This window comes from Mus caroli, unplaced genomic scaffold (genome assembly GCF_978045245.1).
Source record: "Mus caroli unplaced genomic scaffold, Mus_caroli_1 scaffold_13, whole genome shotgun sequence".
Taxonomy (NCBI): Eukaryota; Metazoa; Chordata; class Mammalia; order Rodentia; family Muridae; genus Mus; species Mus caroli.
Genome location: NW_028227268.1, coordinates 63492388 through 63518741, shown reverse-complemented (window position 1 = coordinate 63518741; position 26354 = coordinate 63492388). Strand labels below are relative to the sequence as shown.

The window sequence follows — 26354 nt, the reverse complement described above, 5'->3', positions numbered from 1 at the left end:
ATAGCTCCCTAGGACTTCAGTAGCATCCACTCAGGGTGGCAGAGGGTGGACTGCCTGTGAGGGAGGGAATGTGTTGGAAGCCCAGGGGGCAGCTAATATAAAGAGCAAATCTGTTGTGGCAGGTCTTAGCAGCAGGAAGCAGAGGGCTGAGAACTCCTGGGAAAGACTAGGAACTGAGGGGTCAAAAGTCTAGGAGGATCCTTGGAGCTGGGGCAGCAGTCAGCAAGAACACTAGAGATGACAGAAAGATGTGAGGTGTGTCAGGAGACAAGGAGAGGAGATGCAAGAGTGGACACGAGACAGGCACATGGAGCTTGGGGCACCTTCAATGTCACCTTGCTGTCACATGAATATCAATTTGGAGGCCATCACCACCTTTCAGGCACTTTCCTCTACCATCTATGGCTTCAGTCTGAGAAAGCCACTTAGTGTCTCTACCACTCAGCAGAAGGAACCTACACACCTGAGTGGAGAAACTAGGTGAGAAGAGTAAAAAGAATCAGGGCAGCAACTAGGCCCAGAGGAGTTCTGACTAAATGTGAATCATGATGCTCCTTATAGATGTGAGATGTTAAAGAGCCGTTAAAGCAATGTACACACGTAGTCTTCCTCTTTATATGCATGCAATTCCATCTGATCGGGTTCTGTCTGTCAGTGGGAAATAGAGGAGCACTGAAGGGTTGGCTGTCAGTCCGTCTGGGCTGTGAGTCCTCACTTTGGTGCTCTGGGGTTATTATAGCTTATTTTCTCCTGGCTTCCACCTTCCTTTGAAAATAAAAGCAAGAAACCAGAGCTTTCCATTAAAAGAAATCGGGAAGCAATCTCTTCTGCTTTCTCAGTGTCTGAAGGAGGAAGCTGAGGTTGAGAAACAGTGAAGGCTGTGCCCAGGTCCTAGCCTCGTCACCATGGGTTCCGGTCAGACACGAGTCCTGGTGACTTTGTATAGGCGTGTTCTCTGTGTACCGCATCTTATTGTGTTAATGGCTTTCTTATTTTTATCTCTACAGAGGAACTTTTCTTCCATGGCTCAGGACATACATCTGGATCAAACTAAGAGAACTTTCTGGTAAACGTTTGGCTTACTCAGTTCTTACTAAGCCAGAGATGGTGATTCATTAAAAACCTGTACCAATCTATGGGGTGCCCTTAGATGTTTCAATATCAGCATCTAGTTTCCTGGGTTTCTGATAACGTCTCTTTCTGGAAGTGGAGACTTTTTTAAATACGATTCTTCTTTACTCCCATGGGGTTTTCATTCCTGCACTGCCAGTGTGGACCTAAGCCCCGAGACCCTCGAAAGGGCTACTGCTGAAGATGACGAGTGTCCGTTGCAAGCTGGCCCAGTATCTAGAGGACCTTGAAGATATAGACCTCAAGAAATTCAAAATGCATTTGGAAGATTACCCGCCCGAGAAAGGCTGTATCCCAGTCCCCAGGGGCCAGATGGAGAAGGCAGATCACTTGGATCTAGCCACACTCATGATTGACTTCAATGGCGAGGAGAAGGCCTGGGCCATGGCTGTGTGGATCTTTGCCGCGATCAACAGGCGAGACCTCTGGGAAAAAGCTAAGAAGGACCAGCCAGAGTGGAGTGAGTGAACAGAAGGGTTTTTGGGTTTGTTTGTTTGTTTGTTTGTTTGTTTGTTTCTTACAGTAAGGTACACGTGACATAAAAGGTGGAATTTTAGTAATTTTACATTTATGGCTTAGCAACAAGAAAACATATGATTGTGCAACCAACTTCTCATCTTGCACAACTGAAGCTCCCAACACACGAGATGATAAGTCCCCGTTACCTAACCCCATCTCCTAGCAACCACCGCTCTGTTTTCTGTCCCTATGAACGTTACCTCTATGGATTCCTCGTGCAGGTAGATTCATGAAGGGCTTGCTTCTTTTGGCTGGCTTATTTCACTTAGCATAGTGTGTTCAGGTACATCAGAATTTCCTTCTTAAAAAAGGTTAATCTTGAATATTCCTATGTGTCTATTACATTGTGCTTGTCTCATCTGTGCATATCCATTTGCTATGGATAACTATGTTTATTCAACATCTTCCGTTCTTTGGTTTTGAGTTCGAGTCTCAAGTATCCCAAGCTGGCTCCAAACTCAGAATCCTCTTTTCTTTGCCTTCTAAGGGCTGGGTGATAATATCCTTTACTACACAGAAGTTAGCATGTTTGAAATGTTAATTTATGACCATGGGTTTTCCTTCTCTCCTGCAGGGGTATGGGAGGGTGAGGGTCAGGGGGCGGGGAGCAGTGTGGTTTTCTTAATTCTGTAAAAACTCCAGTCTCAGTCTTCACTCACTCCCAGGTGACTGTTATGGCTGGTTCCACACTCGTGAGTTGGCTCAGTGCTGAGGTCCTCCTCTGGTTCCCCAACCAGCTCATAGCAGATGCTTGTCTGCTCTAAACCAGGGAAGCAGCAGAAGGGATTTGGAATAAACCAGGGAAGTCCCAGGCAGAAGATGCTGAGTGGGAGCTGCGGAAGGAAGTAATCACAGAAGTTAAGGATGCTGGGGTGGTGTGACTCAGGAGTAGAGCACCTCCCTGTTATGTATAGGGATCTGGGTTCCACTGGGCCAGTTGGAGATGGTGATGAGGGATGTGGCAAGGCAATGGCAATCCGGGAGAAAGAGACGGAGATGGTGGCAATCCAATTGCACATCACGATGCAGCTGTAATTGTTCCTGACCTGAGAATGTGTACAACAGGAGTGAAGTGTTAATCTCAGCAATACAAGTCCTGTCTGAGCAATTTTAGATTTTCTTTTTCAAATTAAAGCATTAAATCTTTTTAGCTATTTATGTTGTGTGCCTGTATGTGTGTGCTATGGCATCTATGTGGAGGTCAGAGGACAATATGCAGGGGCTGATTCTTTTTACCGTGTAGGCCTTGGGGATCAAACTCAGGTCACCTGGTTCGTGCCTTTACTCCCTGAACCAGCTCTCTCTGGCTCTGTACCAGGAAGTTGGGTTTGTTTGTCTGTTTTTTTTATAAGATTTATTTTGAACTGGATGTGGTAGCACACCAGAAGAGGAAGTCATATCTCATTATGGATGGTTGTGAGCCACCATGTGGTTGTTGGGATTTGAACTCAGGACCTTCGGAAGAGCAGTCAGTGCTCTTAACCACTGAGCCATCTCACCAGCCCCAGCACATGTCTTTATTCCCAGTACTTGAAAAGCAGAGGCAGGCGGATCTATGGGAGTTAGAGGCCAGCCTGGTCTACAGAGCAAGTTCCAGGACAATCAGGACTCTATAACAAAGAGATCAGGTCTCAAAGAAAACCCAAAACACAAGAACCAGAAAACAACAAAAACTTCACGTGTATGAGTGTTTTCCTCCATGTCTATTATGTGCACCATGCATGTGTTGGCACCTGAGGAGGGTAGAAGAGGTAATCATATTCCCTGCAGCTGGAGCTACAGACAGTTGTGAGCCACCACGTGGATGCTGGGGACTGAATCCAGGTCCTCTGGAAGAGCATCAAGTGCTCTTAGTCACTGAGCCACCGCTCCAGGCAACCTGTACAAGGCAGTTTTAATGGGTTTTGCTTTTCTTTCAATAACCCCATGATGTAGTTCCTATTACTATCGAGATGTGCTTTCAAATGAAGGACTCGAGCCAGGGAGTGGCTCTAATTACCCAGGGCTCCCCAGTCTGGGCTGGTCATAGTAAGAGTAAACGGCCAGGTAAGACTATACAAGTATAGCCTTGTGAAGTTGGCTTTTATATCTGCATTCTAGGCATGAACATCGTCATCAGTATTTGAAGTTCTTTTTGGAGCTGAAGTGAGACATTACCTGAGCACTGGGCTGAGGTTTGCAGTTGCATGAATGTTTAGATTTTTATTTTGTGACTCCATTGCCAGTGGCACTTTCATTTCTTTTCTCTCCCTTCTCTCCTGCCTGTCCTTCTCAAGCTCACTGTGTGGCTGAGGAAGACCTTGGACTCCTGTTCCTTCTGCCTTCACTTCCTGGGTGCTGGGTCTGTGTACCAACACCATCCCTGGCTTAGATCCATGCCAGGAAGGCACTTTACCAACTGAGCTACATCCCTGACATTATCTTCCAGAATAATTCTACATCCACAGGAGTATGTCCATGTCTTTGATCTGTTGTATGTCTTTTCCTGTTGAGGACTTTGCTACATTCCTGAATTTCCCCTAGGAGGAAAGTCCATATTATTCGGATAGGCAGTTCTTGGCTGTAGGCACCTGTTGGGATCACCTCAGACTTTCCCATGGATAACTGTGCCTAAGCCTCGGCACAGAGTAAAAAGAACTGCTTTGAGTAAAGTGTTACCCAGCATTTTCAAACTTTTCCATGTGAATTTCATAAGCCATTGCTCTGAACTACTTAGACTGACTGACAACATTCCCTTCTAAAGACCTAGAAACCTAGACGTGACAGCATAGGATATGGTCCACATGGGCTACGTACATTCAACTGAGCTCAGGGGAGGGTGAACCTTTCAGGAGAATGTTGTGGATCGTGCACATGTACCCTAAGTCAGGGTGCCGGGGACAACTAGGGACAGATGACAATGGCAAAGAAACACCGTTTGATCTCATATGTTTTCTGACAGATTTCTGGGCCTGGGAAAGACATTCTGAGCCTGGGGACACAGTTCTGTCTGATGATTGACAGCTCCCCTTTCAAAGTGAGGCCAGCAGAATCATGCCTATTAGGCTTTTGATGCCATAAATATCAACAGTCTGCAAACTTTGAGCCATGTTTACTCCCCTCTCCCCTGTTTTTTTTTTTCTTTTTTTCTTTTTTTCCTCTTTGAGACATGATTTCATGTAGCCTAGGCTGGCCTTGAGCTCATTATGTAGCTGAGGATAACTCTGAAGTTCTGGTTTTCCTGCCTCCATCTCCCAAGTGCTGAGCTTAGAGGTATATGCTCTCACGCCTGGCTAAGCCACATTTAATTCAGAAGGAATAGGGAGTAGGGGCCATTGACTTACCCCATAGACTAGGCTCAATTCTATCCTCTGTGTTAGGACTTTTTTTGATGTACTTTGTGTTTTTTCTTTTGTGCTTAGATGACGCGTGTACATCTCATTCCTCTATGGTATGCCAGGAGGACAGCATTGAAGAAGAGTGGATGGGTTTGCTGGGATATCTCTCCCGCATCTCCATTTGTAAAAAAAAGAAAGGTAAGCGTCAAGCTGCTGCCTTCATCTTTGAGACTTGGAACAGGGGCTAAGGAACTGGAAAGTGGGGGAGCTTAGCCACTCTACAGGGAGCAAGCCCTGCCTCAGGAAACCCGCCTTCACTGAAGGCACAGAGGCATATTCACATGGCTTCCCAAAGTCCCAGGGAAGGGGTTAACTACAGGTAGATATGGGCTTCAGCCTAAAGGTATAAGGCTTATTAAGTAACGGATTTTTCTGGCCGGAGGCCACAGTGCTGGCTTTCTGCCCTATCATGAATGGAAAGTAATTGACAACAGAATTTTGGGATCCTGATACACTCGAGCAGTGGAGACAAATTATACCTCCTATTTTCATATATATATATATATATATATATATATATATATATATATATATATATATTTGTTTGGCTTTTCGAGACAGTGTTTCTCTGTATAGCTCTGGCTGTCCTGGAACTCACTTTGTAGACCAGGCTGGCCTCAAACTCAGAAATCAGTCTGCCTCTGCCTCCCAAGTGCTGGGATTAAAGGCGTGCATCACCATGCCCGGCTCTTTTTTTATATTTTTGAGCCCTCTGTCCGGTCATACCACCTATTTTTCTAAGCCAATCCTTACTTCCTCTAGAGTATAAACCACTGACTTTCCTTTCCTTTTGTTAAAACACAGCCATGTTTTAATATCCACTTGCATTGTATGTTGCCTCCATACAAATTTGGGAAACAGTAATAGATATTCTGAGATCCCTGGTGAACACATTGCTGCCAAGGCTTACAGATTGCAACCACATAGGCTTCAAACCAATCATAAAATGGTTGGCTGTGCCACTACTGTATCAATGACTACAGCTCGCTCTATACATTTGAATGTTTAGTGAGCTCACTGCTTCTAGTTGACAGTCAGCACCCTGCATTTTGTTGTTGTTGTTCGTGAATCCTTACAATTCTTAATGGTCCCTCCCTGTAACAGCAGAGGTCCGCTAGCAGCTTATTGTTGGGGAATGGATGTGTGGGCTTTTCCTGGATCCCGCCTTTCTGTCTCTGCTGCAGATTACTGTAAGATGTACAGAAGACATGTGAGAAGCAGGTTCTACTCTATCAAGGACAGGAACGCGCGTCTGGGTGAGAGTGTGGACCTCAACAGTCGCTACACGCAGCTCCAACTGGTCAAGGAGCATCCGAGCAAGCAGGAGCGGGAGCATGAACTCCTGACCATCGGCCGGACTAAAATGCGGGACAGCCCCATGAGTTCCCTTAAGCTGGAGCTGCTATTTGAGCCCGAGGACGGGCACTCGGAGCCTGTGCGCACGGTGGTGTTCCAGGGAGCAGCAGGCATCGGGAAAACCATCCTAGCCAGGAAGATTATGTTGGACTGGGCACTGGGAAAGCTCTTCAAAGACAAATTTGACTATTTGTTCTTTATCCACTGCCGAGAGGTGAGCCTCAGGACGCCAAGGAGTCTAGCGGACCTGATTGTCAGCTGCTGGCCTGACCCAAACCCACCTGTGTGCAAGATCCTGCGCAAGTCTTCCAGGATCCTCTTCCTCATGGATGGCTTTGATGAGCTACAAGGGGCCTTTGACGAGCACATTGGGGAGGTCTGCACAGACTGGCAAAAGGCTGTGCGGGGAGACATTCTGCTAAGCAGCCTCATCCGAAAGAAACTGCTGCCCAAGGCCTCTCTGCTCATAACGACGAGGCCGGTAGCCTTGGAGAAACTGCAGCATCTCCTGGACCACCCCCGCCACGTGGAGATCCTAGGCTTCTCTGAGGCCAAAAGGAAGGAGTATTTCTTTAAGTATTTCTCCAACGAGCTGCAGGCCCGGGAGGCCTTCCGGCTGATCCAAGAGAATGAGGTCCTCTTTACCATGTGCTTCATCCCCCTGGTCTGCTGGATTGTGTGCACGGGGCTAAAGCAACAGATGGAGACTGGGAAGAGCCTAGCCCAGACCTCCAAGACCACTACGGCCGTCTACGTCTTCTTCCTTTCCAGCCTGCTGCAATCCCGGGGGGCCATTGAGGAGCATCTCTTCTCTGACTACCTGCAGGGGCTCTGTTCACTGGCTGCGGATGGAATTTGGAACCAGAAAATCCTATTTGAGGAGTGTGATCTGTGGAAGCACGGCCTGCAGAAGACTGACGTCTCTGCTTTCCTGAGGATGAACGTGTTCCAGAAGGAAGTGGACTGCGAGAGATTCTACAGCTTCAGCCACATGACTTTCCAGGAGTTCTTCGCTGCTATGTACTATTTGCTGGAAGAGGAGGCAGAGGGGGTGACCGTGAGGAAAGGGCCAGGAGGTTGTTCAGATCTTCTGAACCGAGACGTGAAGGTCCTACTAGAAAATTATGGGAAGTTTGAAAAAGGCTATCTGATTTTTGTTGTCCGATTCCTCTTTGGCCTTGTAAACCAGGAGAGAACCTCCTATTTGGAGAAGAAACTAAGCTGCAAGATCTCTCAGCAAGTCAGACTGGAGCTACTGAAGTGGATTGAAGTGAAAGCCAAGGCCAAGAAGCTGCAGTGGCAGCCCAGCCAACTGGAACTGTTCTACTGCCTGTACGAGATGCAGGAGGAAGACTTTGTGCAGAGCGCCATGGACCACTTTCCCAAAATTGAGATCAACCTCTCTACCAGAATGGACCATGTGGTTTCCTCCTTTTGTATTAAGAACTGTCATAGGGTCAAAACGCTTTCCCTGGGGTTTTTTCACAACTCGCCCAAGGAGGAAGAAGAAGAGAGGAGAGGAGGTCGACCCTTGGACCAGGTTCAGTGTGTTTTCCCAGACACTCATGTTGCCTGTTCTTCCAGGTAATTTGGTTTCGGGCAGATGATAGCATGTGCCTTATGCTTTGGGCTATTTTTTCTTCCTTCCTTTCTTCATTTCTTTCCTCTCCTCTATTTCTGAATATTTTCCAAATATAATTGACAAGCTTCATGATAACATGACTGCCACCCTCTCGTTGGTAGAGAGAGACTTTGGCTAGGTGGATGAATGGGATTGAGAACAAAACCCAGTGAACTAAGAAGTAAGCGTTTGGGAGACTATCGCTTCCATGCACAGTATTGGGTGGACTGTGGCACTGTGTGGATGTCTGTAGACGTCCGTTGCTTGTATTCTAGGGTAGCTCTAGCACACTGCTCTTCAACCCATGCTGCTGTCATGGATGCCAGATTGAAGACCAAAGGCTTAGTTAGTTACTACAGTTGTGGAGGATGGGAAGTCTAAAGGGCCCTCCCCACAGGCTGGTTTTACCCAGTGGAGAGAAGAACGCAGCTCCACAGGTCTCCCTTGCACAAGATGCTGACATTCTCTATGAGGGTCTGTCAGCTTGGCCACCTGTCCTCCTCACCTCCTGATCCGGTCGTTCTGAGACGATGGTGTCTATCTGAGTTTTTTAAGGGTAGGGTGAACGTGCAGACTGTGTCAGTGGGAGAGGGGGAGAGAGAGGAGGTAAGAGAAGGCAGACTTGTTCTTTAAGGACCTAATACAAGGTGGAGAAACGATCAACAGCCTGACACTGATGAGGAAGGACAGGGACTCTGCTACCACCCCTGATGAGAACTGAGCTCCTACCTCAGGTAACAGCCAGTTTTCTTTTCTTTTCTTTCTTTCTTTTTTTTTTTTTTTTTTTTTTTTTCGAGACAAGGTTTCTCTGTGTAGCCCTGGCTGTCCTGGAACTCACTCTGTAGACCAGGCTGGCCTCGAACTCAGAAATCCGCCTGCCTCTGCCTCCCGAGTGCTGAGGCAGGCACAGCCAGTTTTCTTGCAGGATACAGGCTAAGTTTATCACAGAACCTTCTAAGATGACTAGCTAAGTGCATACCCCCCAGCAGAGGTCTAGAGTCACATACTCAGTCCTGAATCTATACAAAGAAGCTCAACTCTTTTTGAAAGCTAGGGTTTTGTGTAGCCCAGGCTAACCTTGAACCTGAACTCATCCTGTAACTGAGAATGACCTTGAACTCTTCTTCTTCTTCTTCTTCTTCTTCTTCTTCTTCTTCTTCTTCTTCTTCTTCTTCTTCTTCTTCTTCTTCTTCTTCTTCTTCTTCTTTTCCTAGACAGGGTTTCTCTGTGTAGCCCTGGCTGTCCCGGAACTCACTCTGTAGACAAGGCTGGTCGAACTCAGAAATTTGCCAGCCTCTGCCTCCCGAGTGCTGGGAATAAAGGTGTGCGCCACCATGCCTGGCTTAAACTCTTTATCTTCTAACCTCCGTGTTCTGAGTACTAGGACTTCGGGTATCGGCAAACATGCTCTGTTGTTATGTAGTGTTAGGGGCCAAATCCAGGGTCTCAAACATGCCAGACAAGCCTCTACCCACTAAGCTACGTCCTATCCGCAGGCTCTCTGCATTTTAATAAGTGCTACAGGGTTTTCTAATGTGACTCCCTCAAAATGACTATAAGAATTAAAAACTGCCAGTGTAGCTGTGTCACTCTTTTAAGATTCAGACTTCACTTCTGTGGTTGCAGCCTGGCCTTGGGCATTTTGACAGCACTCCTGCTCCATCTGGGCAGCCTGAGTCAAAGATGCTCCTTGGCCGCTTAAGCTGCAAACTCAGGCCAGGGAAACATCGGTCTGACTGGGAAGGAGGGGCCTGAACAGTAGGTCTGTGACTGGTGGCTTAACACTTAGGAGCCGGCTATGAACAGGTGCCAGGACCCCTGTCCTGAGCTCCAGTTTGTTGTTCCTGGAAACTAATCCTGTCTTCTGGCCTCCTCCCTTGCCATTCTAGACTGGTGAACTGCTGCCTCACTTCTAGCTTCTGCCGTGGTCTCTTCTCAAGTCTAAGCACCAACCGGAGCCTCACTGAATTGGACCTCAGTGACAATACTCTGGGAGACCCGGGCATGAGGGTGCTGTGTGAGGCACTCCAGCACCCAGGCTGTAACATTCAGAGACTGTGGTAAGTCTGTGTGTGTGTGTGTGTGTGTGTGTGTGTGTGTGTGAAAGTGTGATTGTGTGTGATTGTGTGTGTATGTGTGAAAGTGTGAGTGTGTGTACGTGTGTGTGTGTGTGTGTGTGTGTGTGTGTGTGTGTGTCTGTGTGTGTAGAATGATTGGGAGGAGACAGTAGAGAAAGATGATTCATGAATCTGGTCAGTTGTCCCCAGAGCTACTGTAAAAAAGGACCAAGGGCTAAACCCTAATGACTTTAACTCAGGTTTGGCTGTTAGGAGTTCAAAATCACATATCCATTGGTTGATTTGTTCTGAGTCTCTCTCCCCGGCTTGTAGGTGGCCATTTCCCCCTTGAATCTTTGCATCATCTTCTAGCTGTGTGTCTATTCTCTAACCTCTAACAACCTTTTCTTGTACTGATACCAGTCCAACGGCACTAGGGCTAACACTGAATTCTGTTCAACTACCTGTTTGAAGCACCTGTTTCCAAACATGGTCACACGCTGTGGCCTTATGGGGTGGAGGGCTGATACGTGAAGCTTTGGAGGGACACATTTGATTCTATTATAAGTGTGCTGGCTGAATGGACAGGAGGTAAGTTTAGAAAGCTGTAGACAGGGAAGATGAAGAAGAACTGAAAGGAGCTATTTGTTGGTGGCAAAACAAAGGTTGTGTTTTCCATTTCTTCATGGACCAGGCTTCTGGGTGAGAACTGGGAAGTTTCATCACAGATGCTGTTATGGGGATGAAAAGTTTATCTCCTAAGGTTGGCCTTACTAGTACTACCCAGGTGTTCAGCCTACTGTGATTTATATGCCGTACTCTGAGCATCTCAGTCCCCAGCTGGGCCCCTGGACCCTCCCTCCAGCTGGGCCCCTGGACCCTCCCTCCAGCTGGGCCCCTGGACCCTCCCTCCAGCTGGGCCCCTGGACCCTCCCTCCAGCTGGGCCCCTGGACCCTCCCTCCAGCTGGGCCCCTGGACCCTCCCTCCAGCTCTATTTAACACATACTCTGGATTCATGTAGCATCTGAATTTTTAACAAGTTACACAGCTCTTTAAATTTCATTTGTTTATTTACTTATTTAAAAGACAGGATCTCAGTATGTTGCCCAAGCTGGCCTTCTACTTTCTGGCTCCAGCCCTCTCCCTTCCTCAGCTTCTTTCGTGGGTCTAAGAGCGTGAGGTGGCGTCCTGCCATTATGTTCACTTCTTTTGAGCATTTCTCTATCTCCCTATTGCTCGTACTATACATCTTTCCAACACCACTTGTAAAAACTCAATTTTATTTTCTGTATAAGCTGCTGTTCACTTTCTCTCATCCTCACTTGGCCAGCCCAGGGCCAGGAGCACTGTGCTGGATGTTACAGTGAGCTTAGCTTCCGACTCTGGGGAAGAATTCCTGTTATTTCGCCGTGGTCTTTGGGGCAGCAGGGCATATCGGTCTTTAAGAGTGTGTGTGCATCAGAAGGGTGATGGTGTTTTGTCTCTCCACATCTGCTTTTTCTTTTCTTTTAGATTTATTTATTTTATGTGTCTGAATGTTTTGCCTGTACATATGTCTGTGTATCATGTGCATGCCTGGTGCCCTTGGAGGCCATAAGAAGGTACTGGAGTCCCTGGAACTGTAGTAATGGATAGCTGTAAGCTACCATGTGGTGTTGTGAACCAAACTTGAGGTGTTGGAGAAATAGCTTGGCAGCTAAGAGCTCTTGCTGTACTGGCAGAGGACCCAAGTTTGGTAAACAGACATATATGCAGGCAAAACCTTCATAACACATAAAAATAAATAATTCCCCCATTCTGCTCTCCCAGTGGCTTTATATTATTGAGAATTATTTTATTATTTCTGAGTGTTATTGAAAACTAATGATTATTCCATCTTTCTTTGTTGGCTTGTCAGCTGTAGATTTTTGTGCTGTTATTTTGATGAATTTTCTTTTGGATGTATTCCCTACATTAGCTTAACTATTGCATTGCCACAAAGTCCATTCCATAGTATATTTCTTTCTTTTTTTTAAAAAAGATTTACTTATTTATTTTATGTATATGAGTACAATTATAGCTGCCAGCCCCACTCACTCAGGTTGGCCCCACTCGCTCCGGCCTAAAGATTTTTTTTATTATTATATCTAAGTACATTGTAGCTGTCTTCAGACACACCAGGAGAGAGCATCAGATCTCATTACAGATGGTTGTGAGCCACCATGTGGTTGCTGGGAATTGAACTCAGGACCCCTGGAAGGGCCGTCAGTGCTCTTAACCACTGAGCCATCTCTCCAGCCCCATAGTATATTTCAATGTCTCCCCTTCTAGCCTATGAGCTATATGACTATCTTATGCTTCTGAATTTCACACACTCCATTCTGTGCTTTATTTTGTTTAACTCCAAATATACGGAACAAGAAATTTTAAAATTAAAAAACCCATACACTTAAAAAAGAACATTTCTATTTTTCTTTTCTTTAAAAATTTATGGTATGTGTATGTGTGTGTGTGTGTGTGTGTGTTGTGTTACCTATGTCTGTTGTATGTGGGCCTGCAAATGTCACAACATGCATGTGGAAGTCAGTGGGCAAGTTTGGAACTTGGTTCCTGACGCAGACAGAGCTGAGGTCATTAAGTTAGGGTGGCAAGAGCATTGACCCTCTGAGTCACTTCCCTGGCCTTACTGTGGAGAACTAAGTGAATCCTGAGAAAACGCCTCTCACTCCTTTGGAGAGCCGTGCTTACAGTGACATCATTATTATGGACTTAGCCTCAGCTCTTAAAGGTTTCAGCCCCTCTCACATCACCAAGCTTCTCACAAGACCAAGCTTCTGACTGTGGCCTCCTGGGGACAAACCACAGCCAAACAATAGTGTATAAAAGGACTCATAAATGGGGGTGAGGGGTGCATGCTGACCCAGCTCTGAGTGTTGCCTAGCTGACATTTCCTGGTGGGTGCTGACACAGCCCTGAGCGGTGCCTAGCTGACGTTTCCCCACAGCTCTTCTCTGTGGCTCACAGAGATCTGTTCACCAAGAAGGAAACGGAGTGAAGGCCACATGTACCAAGAGGTTGGCACTGTGGGAAGCACAGAGAGACCCTAACTTCCCCCCATCCTTCCTATCTGTGTCTTCCCGAGTGTGGCTTTGGTGTCCCTGACCCACCCAGCAGGACAGGAACTTTATGAGATCACCGGTCAGTTCTGCTTCCTAAATTTCTCCTTGGTGCAGAGAGAGCACGGGATCACATTCTCCTAACATGTTAAAGACAAAAATGTTGTGGGAATGAGAACGCTAGCCACATGCATGCCTCCTCGTGAGGGGACTTCAACCATTAGAAACGCTGGAAGGCAGGGGCTCCAGGCTCACCACCGTTACCTTTTACAAACTACGATGTACCCTTTATGCACCCGAAGTGCAGACCAACACGAGCGTGGTGCATTCACCATGAGGCCCCCTCCCACTTCTAAGGTGTCCTGTGTGCTGCTCAGGAATTCTGCTTACCCCAGAACACATTGGGCTCCTGCCGGATGCAGAAACTGCATCCAGACTGGAGAAAGATAGCAGGGAAGGAGGCTGTGTGAGCCGGCTCTCCATCATTAAATAAGCACCCGAGACAGTCAATTTAAAAGTAGGAAAGCGTTGTTTTGGCTCATGGTTCTAGCCCGTGGTCAGTCGAGTCTGTTGTGATGAGCCAGAACATCGTGGTAACGTTATATGGTCGGGGAGTCTATGCACATCATGAGGCTAAGGAACAAAGGAGGAAGAGAGCAAGAGTGAGGGGGAAAGAGACAGACACACAGACACATACAGACAGAGAGACAGACAGAGACAGAGAGACAAAGACAGAGAGAGACACACAGAGACAAAGAGTCAAAACAGTATTTCAATGTCTCCCTAAGGTCACCCCTATCAGTGTCCATACATCCCATGTGTCTTCCTCTAGGCTCCACTTCCCAGAGGTTTCACCCCCTCTCCATAGTTTGAGAATATAGGCATGGGACACACATAGGATCTGGATCCTGAGAGAGGCCTCTCTCTGATGTCTGATTCTGTTCTCGCTGTGAAGGTTGGGGCGCTGCGGACTGTCCCATCAATGCTGCTTCGACATCTCCTCTGTCCTGAGCAGCAGCCAGAAGCTGGTGGAGCTGGACCTCAGTGACAATGCCCTGGGGGACTTTGGAGTCAGATTGCTGTGTGTGGGACTGAAGCATCTGCTCTGCAACCTCCAGAAACTCTGGTGAGCCTGGCCTGCCTCCCGTAGGCAGCTCTGCCGCGGAGGCCCATTTCAGGACCTCGGCTTAAGGGAGACACAGTGAGCCATCATCAGCTCCTGTGTGAGGATGAGAATATTCTCAGCAGCATGGAGGGCTTCCTGAGCTCCCTTCTGCTAGTTTGCCAGTCGTTCAGTCAGCCAGTGATTGCTGTGGGGGGAGTTATGTCTGTGCGTGTGTGTATGTTTATAAATCATCAAATAAACTGTCTTTAAGATATCTGAGGAAACAGAAGCACTGCTAAGCATCATGGTAGAACGGTTTTGAGAGGTCATAATAAATCCTCACACTAAATAGACAAAAAGCAGCGCTTAAGCAATGGAATATTTATTGTGCGGGGTCCTTACTGAACGCTTCTAGGAGATGAGAATTCTAAAAAGTTAAGAGAATGCCTGCAGGCTACGGATGCAGCCTTTTGATAGATAGTTGATAGGGTGCTTGCCTAACACATGTGAAGCCCAAAGTTTGATCCCTAGCACCAAATCAAACCAGCAAACCAGATGTGGTGGCAGAAAGATCAAAGGCTCAAGCTCATTTTTGGTTACATATTTTTGGCTAGTCTGGGCTACATGAGACCCTGTCTCAAAACAAAAACACAAGCAAGCAAACAAACAAACAAAAACAAAAAAAAACAAACAAACAAAAAGAAACAAAAACTCCACTTGATCAGGTGGTGGTGGCTCATAGTTCATCACCATGATTATAGAAAATAAACCCACAACAAACAAATAAGAAACTGGACTAGTGTTGGTAAGGACTTAGAGAACTGGGACTTTTTGTCTCTTTAATCCACAAGTTGTTCTCAACTTGTGGATTGAGACCCTGTTGGGGGTCAAACAACCCTTTCGCAGGAATTGCCTAAGTGCATCAGAAAATACAGATATTTACAGAAGGAAAATCACAGCCATGGAGTAGAAATGAAAATAATGTTGTGGTTGGGGATCACCACAACATGAGGATTTGGATTAAAGGGTCACAGCACTAGGAAGGTTGAGAGCCCCTGCTCTGGTAGGAATGTAAAACAGCAGCAAGCAGGAACATAAAATACGGCAACCAGCACGGTGATTCTCACAGGAGTATGGACCTGCACTTGATTCACGTGTTTTTGGGTGCGTCCACCAGCTGTGCAACTGTGTTTGCAACATCAAGTCCAGAGCATGTCAGTAACGGCAGCCAAAGGTTAGAGACTTCTTCATGTCTGTTGATGGACACTGGTCAGAAGGTGGCATCTGCACATACGTAGCTTTGAACAAATCAGGACACTTGCTAAAATCTTCACGAGCCTTGAGGGTGCAATACTAAGTGAGATAAATCTGTCACAAAAGGCAAACACTATGATTACACTTACATAACATTATTACTTAAATTCATAATGTAGGGCATAATGGTAGCTTCCAGGGACTGGGAAGGAATGAGTGGGAAATTTTTGTTTGTTTGCTTGTTTTGTTTTGTTAACAGGTGTTTCAGTTTTGTAAAATAAAGGTGATCAGAAATGGATAGTGATGGTGGCTGCTCTTAAAAGACATTGAGTTCTTCTTCTTCTTCTTCTTCTTCTTCTTCTTCTTCTTCTTCTTCTTCTTCTTCTTCTTCTTCTTCTTCTTCTTCTTCTTTTCTCCTCCTCCTCCTCTTCCTCATCTTTCTCCTCCTCCTCTTCCTCCCCCCTCCTTCCTCTCTTTCTTCTTCTTCTGGTGCTGGGGGCTGGATCTAGGTTCTCTCACATGCTAGGAAAGCACTCTACTCCACCCCCTTTCCTTTTTCATACTGAGCAGGGTCTTGCTAAGTTGCCCAGGTACCCCCTAGCTTTTGGTCCTCTTGCCTTCACCTCCTGAGTAGCTGGGACTGCAGGCCTCTGCTACCAGGCCTCAATAAAATTCTGCTCTGAAAATGGTTAGGATGACAGATTTTACCACACATACATTAAAACCCTGTTTTTATATTATTATTATTATTATTATTATTATTAGTGTGTGTGTGCCATGGAGTTTGTTTGAAGGTCAAAGGACAACTTTTTGGAGTCAGTTCTTTCCTACTTCTTGGGTTCTGGGATTAAATTCAGGTTGTCAGGCTCGGTAGCAAGTTCTTTTACTCTCTAAGCCATCTCCCTTGACCCTACATTTACATTTTATTTCAATGACATAGATGAAGGGAAAAGGAAAGGTGTTCTTGGGAATGGGTTTACTGTCTGTTACTTCTTCAAACGGGGAAGAGGATAAGAACTGTGTAGAGCTAAAGTGCAGGTTGTAGCTGAGGAAGGCAGTAGCAGGTACAGGTCTCCTAGCCCACGGTGCAGAGTGCATGAGAGATGGCACTGACCTTGTCCCCTCTGCATGGAAGGTTGGTGAGCTGCTGTCTCACATCCGAGTGTTGTCAGGATCTCGCATTGGTTCTGAGCTCCAACCATTCTCTGACCAGACTGTACATTGGAGAAAATGCCTTGGGAGACTCAGGAGTCCAGGTTTTGTGTGAAAAGATGAAGGACCCACAATGTAACTTGCAGAAGCTGGGGTAAGTAAGTCAAATTCTTCTCAGAGATCGCTTATTTGGGAAGCACGCACGGGTGGGGCCCCTCTAGAGAATGTTCATCTGCTGGAGATGAAGGTGGGAACCACAGCATCAGCATCCGAAGTGGTTTGAAGCTCCAGCTAGGATTCCGTACTTCAGATTCAAGTAGCCGTGGGTTTAACCAGCTGTGGGTTAAAAATATTAGGAAAAATTATTTCTGTGCTTAACATATGTGAGCCTTCCTCTTTGTCATTATTCTCTGAACAACAGAGCATAGCTACATGCAGTGTAGCACACATGCCGTGACCGATAGCACAGGTAACCTAGAGATAAGTACAGTCCACAGGAGATACGCAGAGGTGATATGTAAACACTCTGCATTTCACATGAGGGACATGACCATGTGCAAATTTTAGCACCTGTGGGGGTGTCTTGGGGCTAGTCACCAAGGACACTGGGGGACAGTTGTATTACTGCTGATGAGATAGTTCTACTGAATTGGGAGGCAGAGGCAGGTAGATTTCTGTGAGTTCGAGGCCAACCTGGTCTACATATTGAGTTCTAGGACAGCTATAACTACTGACCTTGCTTCAGTAAAAGATAAATAGAACAAAATGAGTCTGGAAATGTGGTTCAATTGTTAGTTTGCTTAGCATGTATTATGCCTTCCATCCTTAGTATAGAATAAAGTGGGTTTTATGCTACACTCATGTAATCCTAGCACTTGAAAGGGAAAGGCGGGATGACCAGAAGGTCAAGGTCATACGCAGTAACATAGGGGGTTTGAGACTAGCTTGGGCTACAGAAGACCATGTCTTAAAAAAAAAAAATCAAAACCAAACCAAACCAAACCAACAAAACCTAACACTGACAAGAGACTTTTTCTGAGGGAAAATTAATTATCCATAATTATTAACCAATATTAGTTGTAAACTCTAATACTTTCTTGGGCTTGTCCTACTAGCACAGCCTCAGACGTTACCAAATTGCTTTCCTAGAATGTTAAGGTGCTGCCATGGCTCTGCCAGAGCAGTGTGGCTTCCGATGCTTTGTTGGATCAACAGATGTGATTTGGCCTCTGAGCTTGCCAGGCGCCCTAGACTCTGTTGTAGGTGCCGATGGTGGAAGTGACCTTGTTTACACACACAGCACTATAGGGAGGGGTGACCCACTAGAGCACAAAACAGTATGTAGTACCTGTTGCTTCTGACAGTCCTTAGCTTGGCTCTTGCCTCGGCTTTAGTCCATCCATCACTTTCTCCGTGAGTTCCTCTCCCCATGGTTTCTCGTTGATTTGATAACTTCCTCTTCTATAAATTCTGCACTGGCTTCTCTTCCTGTGATCTTTGGGTTTTGTCATTGATTTTCTATTAATTGTTTCTATATTCTCTGAGATATCTTATGTACCCCTAAACACCAATGACCACTCATAGACAAATGTCTTCCCAAGTAGATCTCGCACCCAGATACCACTTGGGAGGTGTTTTGTTTTGTTTTTGCTATAAAAACAACATAAAAAAATCTTTCTGCCTCTAGAAAAAGCCACTTACTAACCTGGCTAGCAAAATTTGAGAAACTGTATTGTACACACAAACGCCCATTCCCCCATATGCCCATACATTGCCAATGGCTTTATCAATGTACATATTAATCCATGAATTTACTCACTAGTATATTTATCCAACTATCCATCTTTTTACCCAAACATTCTGTATTGTTGGGGCTGGCCTGCGGCTCTCATGTCCAGGTTGGAGCCTAAGAGGCAACCTGGAGCTGAAAGAAAAGAGGGAACTTAGGTGGGTCAAGAAAAATGGAACCAAGACATGCTAGTCTGTTCAAGGTTCAAATGTTTAATGGCGACTGCACTTATAAAAAGGGGGGGGGAGGCCCATTCCTGCCAATTCATCCTTGGAGCCTGGAACCAGCTGCAGGTGATGATGTGCAGGATAGGGCGTAGTCTCCGGAATAGCTGGGGGGGGGGCTTTCAGCAGGTAGCAGTATCTTGAAGAGGAACAGCTACAGTGCCTGAACAATAGAGTGATCTAGGGAGGAAGGCAGGTAATCTCCTTAGTGGCAGCAAGGTCAAGTTCTGGCTCAGCCAGCTTCAGGCTGAAGGAAGGTTACACTGTATGTCTGAGTTTACTAAGGTTGCTATATAACACAGTGCCCAAAACATAATGGTGTAGACAACACAAACGGTCTCTCAGTTCTCGAGGAGAGGGTTAAGGAATTAGCAGAGCTCGTGCTTCTGAGGGCCATGAGCAAGAGTTTATTCTTTCGTCTCCCTTCATGGCAGTCTTTGGTACCTTGTCTTGGAGAGGCATCACCTGATTGTGGCCTCCATCTTCACACAAGTTTCTCTCTGTGCCTCTGCAGGTAACACCGAGTCCCAAGTTCTGGTTCTAAGATTGTATTTATTTGTTTTTAACGGTGTGTTTGAGTGTGGGTTGGGAAGACTATTGCATAGAAGTGCAGTGCCAAGAGAGGAGTCACTGGACCCCTGGAGTTAGCATCCCAGGTGGCTGTGGTCTGTCTGACATGAGTGCTGGGTACCAAACTCGGGTCTTCTGGAAGAGCAGCATGCTCTCTTAACTGCTGAGCCATCTTTCCAGTCAGAAGCTCCAGTTCTGATGAGGATGTCAGTCATACCAGATTTGGGCCCACCTAGAGTCATCATAACTGACTATATCTGTGAGGTTGTGAGGTTTGGGTGTCCAGTTATGGTCACATTTTAAAGAACTGGAATTTTAATATGTGAAGTTTTTGGAAGAACAAAATTCAACCCAACACTGTAGTTAGCTATTCAAACTACAAACACAATAGAAGTATTTTTCTTTGACTTGTTTTTCATTTATCTGGATACATTTCCATATGGCTTCTAGTTTGGAGCACAAAACCCATAGTACCCACCACCAGCATTTATCCAGCCACTCATTAAGTCAAGAATGTTTTGGGTAAGTTTCTACATTTTTACTGTTACAAGTCACTCTGTAAAACACATGCTTGTCTATGGAACTCAATGCATGTGTGTGTGTGTGTGTGTGTGTGTATTTCTTTTACAATAGGTTCCCTAATGTGTAGCATGAATGAACTAAAAATTTTAGACATCTTATATATTATTATCTTCTTCTCTTGAACTTTAGCATAATATGTTCTAGTTTCTGGCTCCACGATATATTCTAATCTCACTTCCCCTGTGCTACAGAAGTGTCACACATGGACACATAAAACTGGGCTTAGCTATTATAACACCCCTTCCATCCGCCACTGTTAGATCCCTCCCTGCCCCTGTTCAAACTTGCTGAGCAGAGGACTGTCCAGAGGTTTCCCAGCAGGCTCACAGAGGGCACTTACACACTTCACTACTCTCAGTTCTTCTTTGTCTGCCTGTCTTTCCTTCCTTCCTTCCTTCCTTCCTTCCTTCCTTCCTTCCTTCCTTCCTTCCTTCCTTCCTTCCTTCCTCCTTTCCTTAGGAGAAAAACCAGCCTTCATTCCACTTTCCTCTGGTCTGTGTTCTATTGAATTAGTTTTATGTTCCAAAGGCCTGGCCTGTTCTGCCACAATCTCTCTTATGGAAGTTTAGATCATTGACAAGCAGGAAGCCCTCATTATTTTTCAAGTAATTATTCTGGCTGGCAATTTTATGATATTTATTTATTTATTTTCTATGATATATATGTGAGCGTGTGTATTGGTGGGTGTGCATGCTGTGCCATGCATGTAGAGGTCAGATGACAACTTGTCATGCCTTATTCTCTTCTTTCTTTCATCTTGTGGGCCATGGGGTTCAAATTCAGATCATGGAGTTTGGGAGTAAGAGTTTTTCTCTTACCGATTCATCTTGCCACCCTAAATAATTATTCTGATCTCCATTTTCCTAACTAAAAGTGGAGCTATGATGGCTAGGGATGTAGCTTAGTCAGCAGAGCGTTTGTCTAGCTTGAACAAAGCCCTCAGTTTGATCACTAGCACTTAAGTAGGGTGTGGCAGCACATGCTGGTCGTCCCAGCACTCCAGAGGCAGGAGGATCGGAAGTTCAAGGTCACGCCAGATAATACAGCAAGTTAGACGCCATGCTAGGTTACAAGAGATTCTGTCTCGTAAGAGACACAAGGAAAGGAGTAAGAATAACACTCCTAGCCGGGCGTGGTGGCGCACGCCTTTAATCCCAGCACTCGGGAGGCAGAGGCAGGCGGGTTTCTGAGTTCGAGGCCAGCCTGGTCTACAAAGTGAGTGCCAGGACAGCCAGGGCTATACAGAGAAACCCTGTCTCAAAAAACCAAAAAAAAAAAAAAAAAAAAAAAAAAAAAGAATAACACTCCTATCTTGAGTTTGCATAATGAAATAAAACATTCACACTCGATGCCATTATCCCACAAAGTAAGTAGCCAACACCATTAGAAGTTCGGTTTTCATCAGAAGGCAGTTTTAGGGAACAAGGAGGATTGCTGACGTAGCAAAGCCACAGGAGTTAACTGAATGCAGCAAATAGCATGTGTTCAAGACACACAGAACAAAGACACCCAGTGATTAGTGGCTTTTACCGGACAGCAAACTTAAGGAATTAGGGAAGGGAGGCTTACTGTGGTTCATACTGTGAAGGTACAGCTCATCTCCAGGCAGGGGGTGGGGTGTTGAGGAACAGCAGCAGCAACAGCATCAGCGTCATGAGGCAGCCATCACGCTGTGTCTGCAAACAGGAAGCAGAGAGGAGAGTGCTGGTGCTCACTTCCTTTCCCCATTAATTCAGCCTGGGACGCCAGCCCATGAAGAGTTTTCCACTCTCGTTAACCTAATCTAGAAAATTCCTCACAGGGATGCCCAAAGACTTGTCTTGAGGGTGATTCTAGATTTTGTCAAGTTGATGGTCAACACATAAACCATCACGGCTGGATTGGCTGGGCCTGAGCTATTACCAGTGGGCAGGCTGACTGGATGTATGTGTTTGATTTGCTAAGCATTATATCATGCATTAAACATACTTATCCCTCAGCCTCAATGGGTACCAATATCCTAATCACATAACTTTGACGTCGTCTTCTTTTCGTCTTCTTTTCTGAGGTGCTAGGAATGGAATTCAGGCCCTCACATCTGCTAGGCTTGGATTCAGGTGACCCCCATGACACTGAGAGATTGTTCATCTCTGGGAGGGTCTGGAAGCAGAGCTTGGATCTGAACTGGGCTACGAGGCCCACCCTCCAGTGGTCTCTTCCCTTTAGTCTGGCCACATCTGGAGGTTCCACAGCCTGGCTAAGCAGCACCACAAGCATTCACTGTAGACGGTGTTCGACTTGACCTCAGAATAGTAAATCAAAAATTCTTGGACTGTTGTGAGGTTCCAGAGATAAAAACTTCTGCCATCAAGGCTGACAACCTGAGTTCAATTCCTGGGACTCACAGAGTGGAAGATGTCTTAGTTAGGGTTTCCATTGCTGTAAAGAGACACCATGACCAAGGCAATTCTTAAAAAGGTAAACATTTAATTGGGGCTGGTTTACACATTCAGAGGTTCAGTCCGTTATCATCAAGGCCAGAAGCATGGTAGTGTCCAGGCAGACATGGTGATGGAGAAGGAGTTGAGAGTTTCACATCTTGATAGAGTAGCGGCCAGGAGAAGACTGTTTCCAGGTAGCTAGAGGGTCTCCAAACCTACCCCTCCAACAAGACCATACCTACTCCAACAAGGCCACACCCACTCTAATAAGTCCACACCCCCTTATAGTGCCACTACCTGGGCCAAACATATTCAAACTGAAGGAAGTAGCCAAAGTCGTCCTCTGATCTCCAAACACGTGAATGTTCTCTCTCTCTGTCTCTGTCTCTCTCTGAATCTCTGTCTCTCTGTCTCTCTGTCTCTGTCTCTGTCTCTCTCTCTCTCGTGGATCCAAGCAGAGTGTATGCTGAGACCATTGTCCATCTCTCCCGTGGGATCCAGAGCCGTGGAGCCATGCTTCAGATTATGTTAATGGTGCTGGCTTCCGACCCTTAAGTTGGAAGGATGCAGCTCGCAGTGACATACAATGTCTGAGAGAGCCTGGGCACTGAGGACTCCTTCTCTTCTGCCTGTAGGTTGGTGAATTCCGGCCTTACTTCAATCTGTTGTTCAGCTCTGACCTCTGTGCTCAAAACCAACCAGAACTTCACACACCTCTACCTACGAAACAACGCCCTTGGAGACACGGGACTCAGGCTTCTCTGTGAGGGGCTTCTGCACCCGGACTGTAAACTACAGATGCTGGAGTGAGTCCATGGGCTGCCTGAGGTGATGGGAACATGGGGTGTGAGGCAGGCCCTGGAGCAACCCTGATGCAAATCTGTGTCTGAGGAGTGAGGCGTTCCTGGTGTCCATTAGTGAGAACTGGGAGGTTTCTAGATGGTATACAGCTTAAAGGCTGAGCCCCTGCCACCACAGTCCTGCCAACTGCAAACATATTCATTTGGTCCATTGATACTTTGTGGAAATCTGAGGGCAATGTAATGCTTAGAAAAAGTCAATTGACAAATTTCTGTTACTATTTTGGTCTGTTCAACCCAAACAGAAAAGAAACCTTGGGAAAAGAAACCTTGGGAAAAGAAACTTCCATCTAAGGAGGGGAGAAAAGAAACCGTATCATATGAAGCAGCTTCATGCTGGTCACTCTGTGGTTTGTTGTTGTTGTTGTTTTCGAGACAGGGTTTCTCTGTGTAGCCCTGGCTGTCCTGGAACTCACTCTGTAGACCAGACTGGCCTCAAACTCAGAAATCTGCCTGCTTCTGCCTCCCAAGTGCTGGGATTAAAGGCGTGCACCACCACTGCCCAGCCCAATCTGTGCTTTTTATGCAAATGAAACAGTGCAGGCTTGGAGACCCGGAAGTATGGATGGTCAAGGCTATTTTCTTTATATCACCCTTCTCTTCTCAAAGATTAGACAACTGCAGCCTCACCTCACACAGCTGCTGGAATCTCTCCACAATTCTGACCCACAACCACAGCCTTCGGAAGCTGAACCTGGGTAACAACGATTTGGGCGATCTGTGCGTGGTGACCCTCTGTGAGGTGCTGAAACAACAGGGCTGCCTCCTGCAGAGCCTACAGTGAGTGTGGTTTGCCTAGAGCTTCTTTTTCATGGGGTAGGGGAGTGGGGTGCTGAGGGGAGGGTGACCACGGGACAAAAGTCAGAGTTTCTCTGGATTAATTTGCAGTTTTCTGAAGAGTCTAACTCAAAGCTTCTTTTCTGTTTTCACAGGTTGGGTGAAATGTACTTAAATCGTGAAACAAAACGTGCCTTAGAAGCACTCCAGGAAGAAAAGCCTGAGCTGACTATTGTCTTCGAGATTTCCTGGTAGGTGTGGAAGCAGGACTACCAGGTGCCTCTGTCCTGCCCCAAGTCCTGCCCCAAGCCCCAGTGCGCACTGTTCTTCACTGCTATCAAGCCCTCCTTCACCATCAGGATCACAGCCGAGGCTCTTCTGGTATAGGGTCTGGAGCAAAGGCTTGTGTGGGACCAAACTTGTTTCCTCACATCGATAACGTGAAACTGCCAGAGGCTGCCCTTCCCGCCATATCCTCAGTGGGCAAGGTGTTCCCTCTTGGTGACTTCATGGAAACAGCTTCTAGAAAACACCTTTTCTGTCCTCCCTCCCCTTCCTCCTCCTCCCCCTCTCCCTCCTCTTCCCCCCCCTTCCTCCTCCTCCACTTCTCCCCCCACCTGTCTTTCTCTCTCTGGGTCTCCAGTTTTTTGACCTTTGCCCATACCTTCGGTCTTGTCTTCCTGTTAACTGACCATCCCGCATAAGGAGCTACCTGCGGGCTAGATGGAAGGTTTGTGGCAGCCTCTCAGCTACATTATTTGTTTTTATTTTTTAATAGTTATGATTTCTATTTAGCTACCTGAAAACTCAGAGATTTATAAAACCTATTTTTGTATTTATTGTATGTTTGTACTGCTTTCTTAATTTAAAAATGTATCTAGAATTCTTTTAAGTTATTTATCCAAACTACTAAAAATAAATCAGTTTACACATTTAAAATTTCTCTTTGCAAAATGATTCATCGTTGGTTAATGAGGGGGAAAAAGTCACGTCACTTGGATTTTAGAGGAGGGATTTCAGCTGTAGTAGCATAGAGGGTAACAGCATGCAGGGGAAGGTTAGCTCACATGCAGAAATGAATCCTACGGCATTCTCAAATAGAGGCATAACCTGGTTTCCTCTTGCCTGGGTGACAAGAGCTTACTTTAGGTTTATCCATTTAAAGAGCAGCTCATCTCCTAAGTGACACTGAGTGCTAAGTCATGAATAAATACTAACTGCCCACAGTACACAGAAACAACTCTTAAACATACACCATTGCTCAGAGTGGAACTATTGTTTCATATTGTCTGGTGAGGCTGCTAGACCTTTGCTATGGAGATGGACTGATGAACTGTTGTTGTTTTTAAATTTTTAAAAAGATTTATTTATGTTTATGTATATGAGCACACTGTAGCTGTCTTCAGACACACCAGAAGAGGGCATTGGATCCATTACAGATGGCTGTGAGCGACCATGTGGTTGCTGGGATTTGAACTCGGGACCTCTGGAAGAACAGTCAGTGCTCTTAACCACTGAGCCATCTCTCCAGCTTCTGATGAACTTTTAATATAAGGAGATTATGCAAGGCAAAGCAACCGTGCCACTAAACAATCTCTTTACATAAACTGTGTTTTTAAAAAATAGAGCCTATCTTTCCCTTTGAACACCTGATCCTCCACACCCCATCTCTCCAGTGCTGGGATTACAGGCATGTGCCAGCACGCGGCTTATGTGATGCTGGAGCTCAAACCCAGGGCTCTGAGGGTGATTGTCAGGCATCCCACCAACTGGGCTCTTTTAGTAAGGCTAATTTATTTAATAATTTAAATTAAACCACAAACTCTCTGCCTGCTTAGGAGTGTGTGTGTGTGCAGGTATTCATGTGTATGCATGTGTGTCTCTCTATGTGTATGCATGTGTGTCTGCATGTGTGCAGTAGTAGCAGCAGCAGCAGTAATTATGGTGGTTAAACTCTGGTACTGAGTCCCAAGTCTGGGTCTAGGGCTTTGAATATTTATCTATACATTTGCTTTCTGTGTCATGGTAAGCTGAATTGTGACATGTTGTCTCCCTGTTGTAAGTTTTTGACACACATTATAAAAATCTATTTTTTCCTATCACACATCAATTTGTCGTGTCAAAATGCTTTAATTTAATTGAGAGTGTAATCCCTTAGATCCTTTATAACTCTGAGCAACAGAAGTTCTCGGGACTGGAGAGATGGATCGGTGGGTAAGAGCACTGGCTGCTCTTCCAGAGGGCCTGGGTTTGATTCCCAGCAACCACATGGTGGCTCACAATCTTCTGTAACTCCAGTTCCAGAGAATTGAACACCTCTTTGACTCCCCCAGGCAAAACACCCATAAAATAAATTGAAGATGACTTTAAAAAATAGAAGTTCTATACGCTTATCCTGTAGCATTACTTGTCTATGAAAATGAATATTGTAAGGGTCCCTCAGTGCCCCAAGCACCTTTGCTGC

General features: G+C 45.9%; 1 protein-coding gene across 1 annotated transcript; it reads left to right on the top strand.

The window, feature by feature from the left end:
- Positions 1-1057: 1057 nt before the first annotated feature.
- On the top strand, positions 1058-24496 carry Nlrp3 (NLR family pyrin domain containing 3). The gene is made up of 9 exons (XM_085829287.1): positions 1058-1591; positions 5052-5165; positions 6212-7967; positions 9894-10064; positions 14113-14283; positions 16652-16822; positions 22889-23059; positions 23723-23893; positions 24046-24496. Exons 1-9 carry the CDS (start codon positions 1315-1317, stop codon positions 24143-24145), a joined length of 3102 nt encoding a protein of 1033 aa, XP_085685413.1. The 5' UTR covers positions 1058-1314; the 3' UTR covers positions 24146-24496.
- The last annotated feature ends 1858 nt before the right edge of the window (positions 24497-26354 follow it).

What these genes read in the sequence shown, in the direction of transcription:
- Nlrp3 (XM_085829287.1), top strand. Translation starts at nt 1,315, where the DNA reads ATGACGAGTGTCCGTTGCAAGCTGGCCCAGTATCTAGAGGACCTTGAA. An exon ending in TGTAACATTCAGAGACTGTG is followed by an intron (nt 10,065 to 14,112) that starts GTAAGTCTGTGT and finishes CTCGCTGTGAAG; the next exon opens with GTTGGGGCGCTGCGGACTGT. An exon ending in TGCCTCCTGCAGAGCCTACA is followed by an intron (nt 23,894 to 24,045) that starts GTGAGTGTGGTT and finishes CTGTTTTCACAG; the next exon opens with GTTGGGTGAAATGTACTTAA.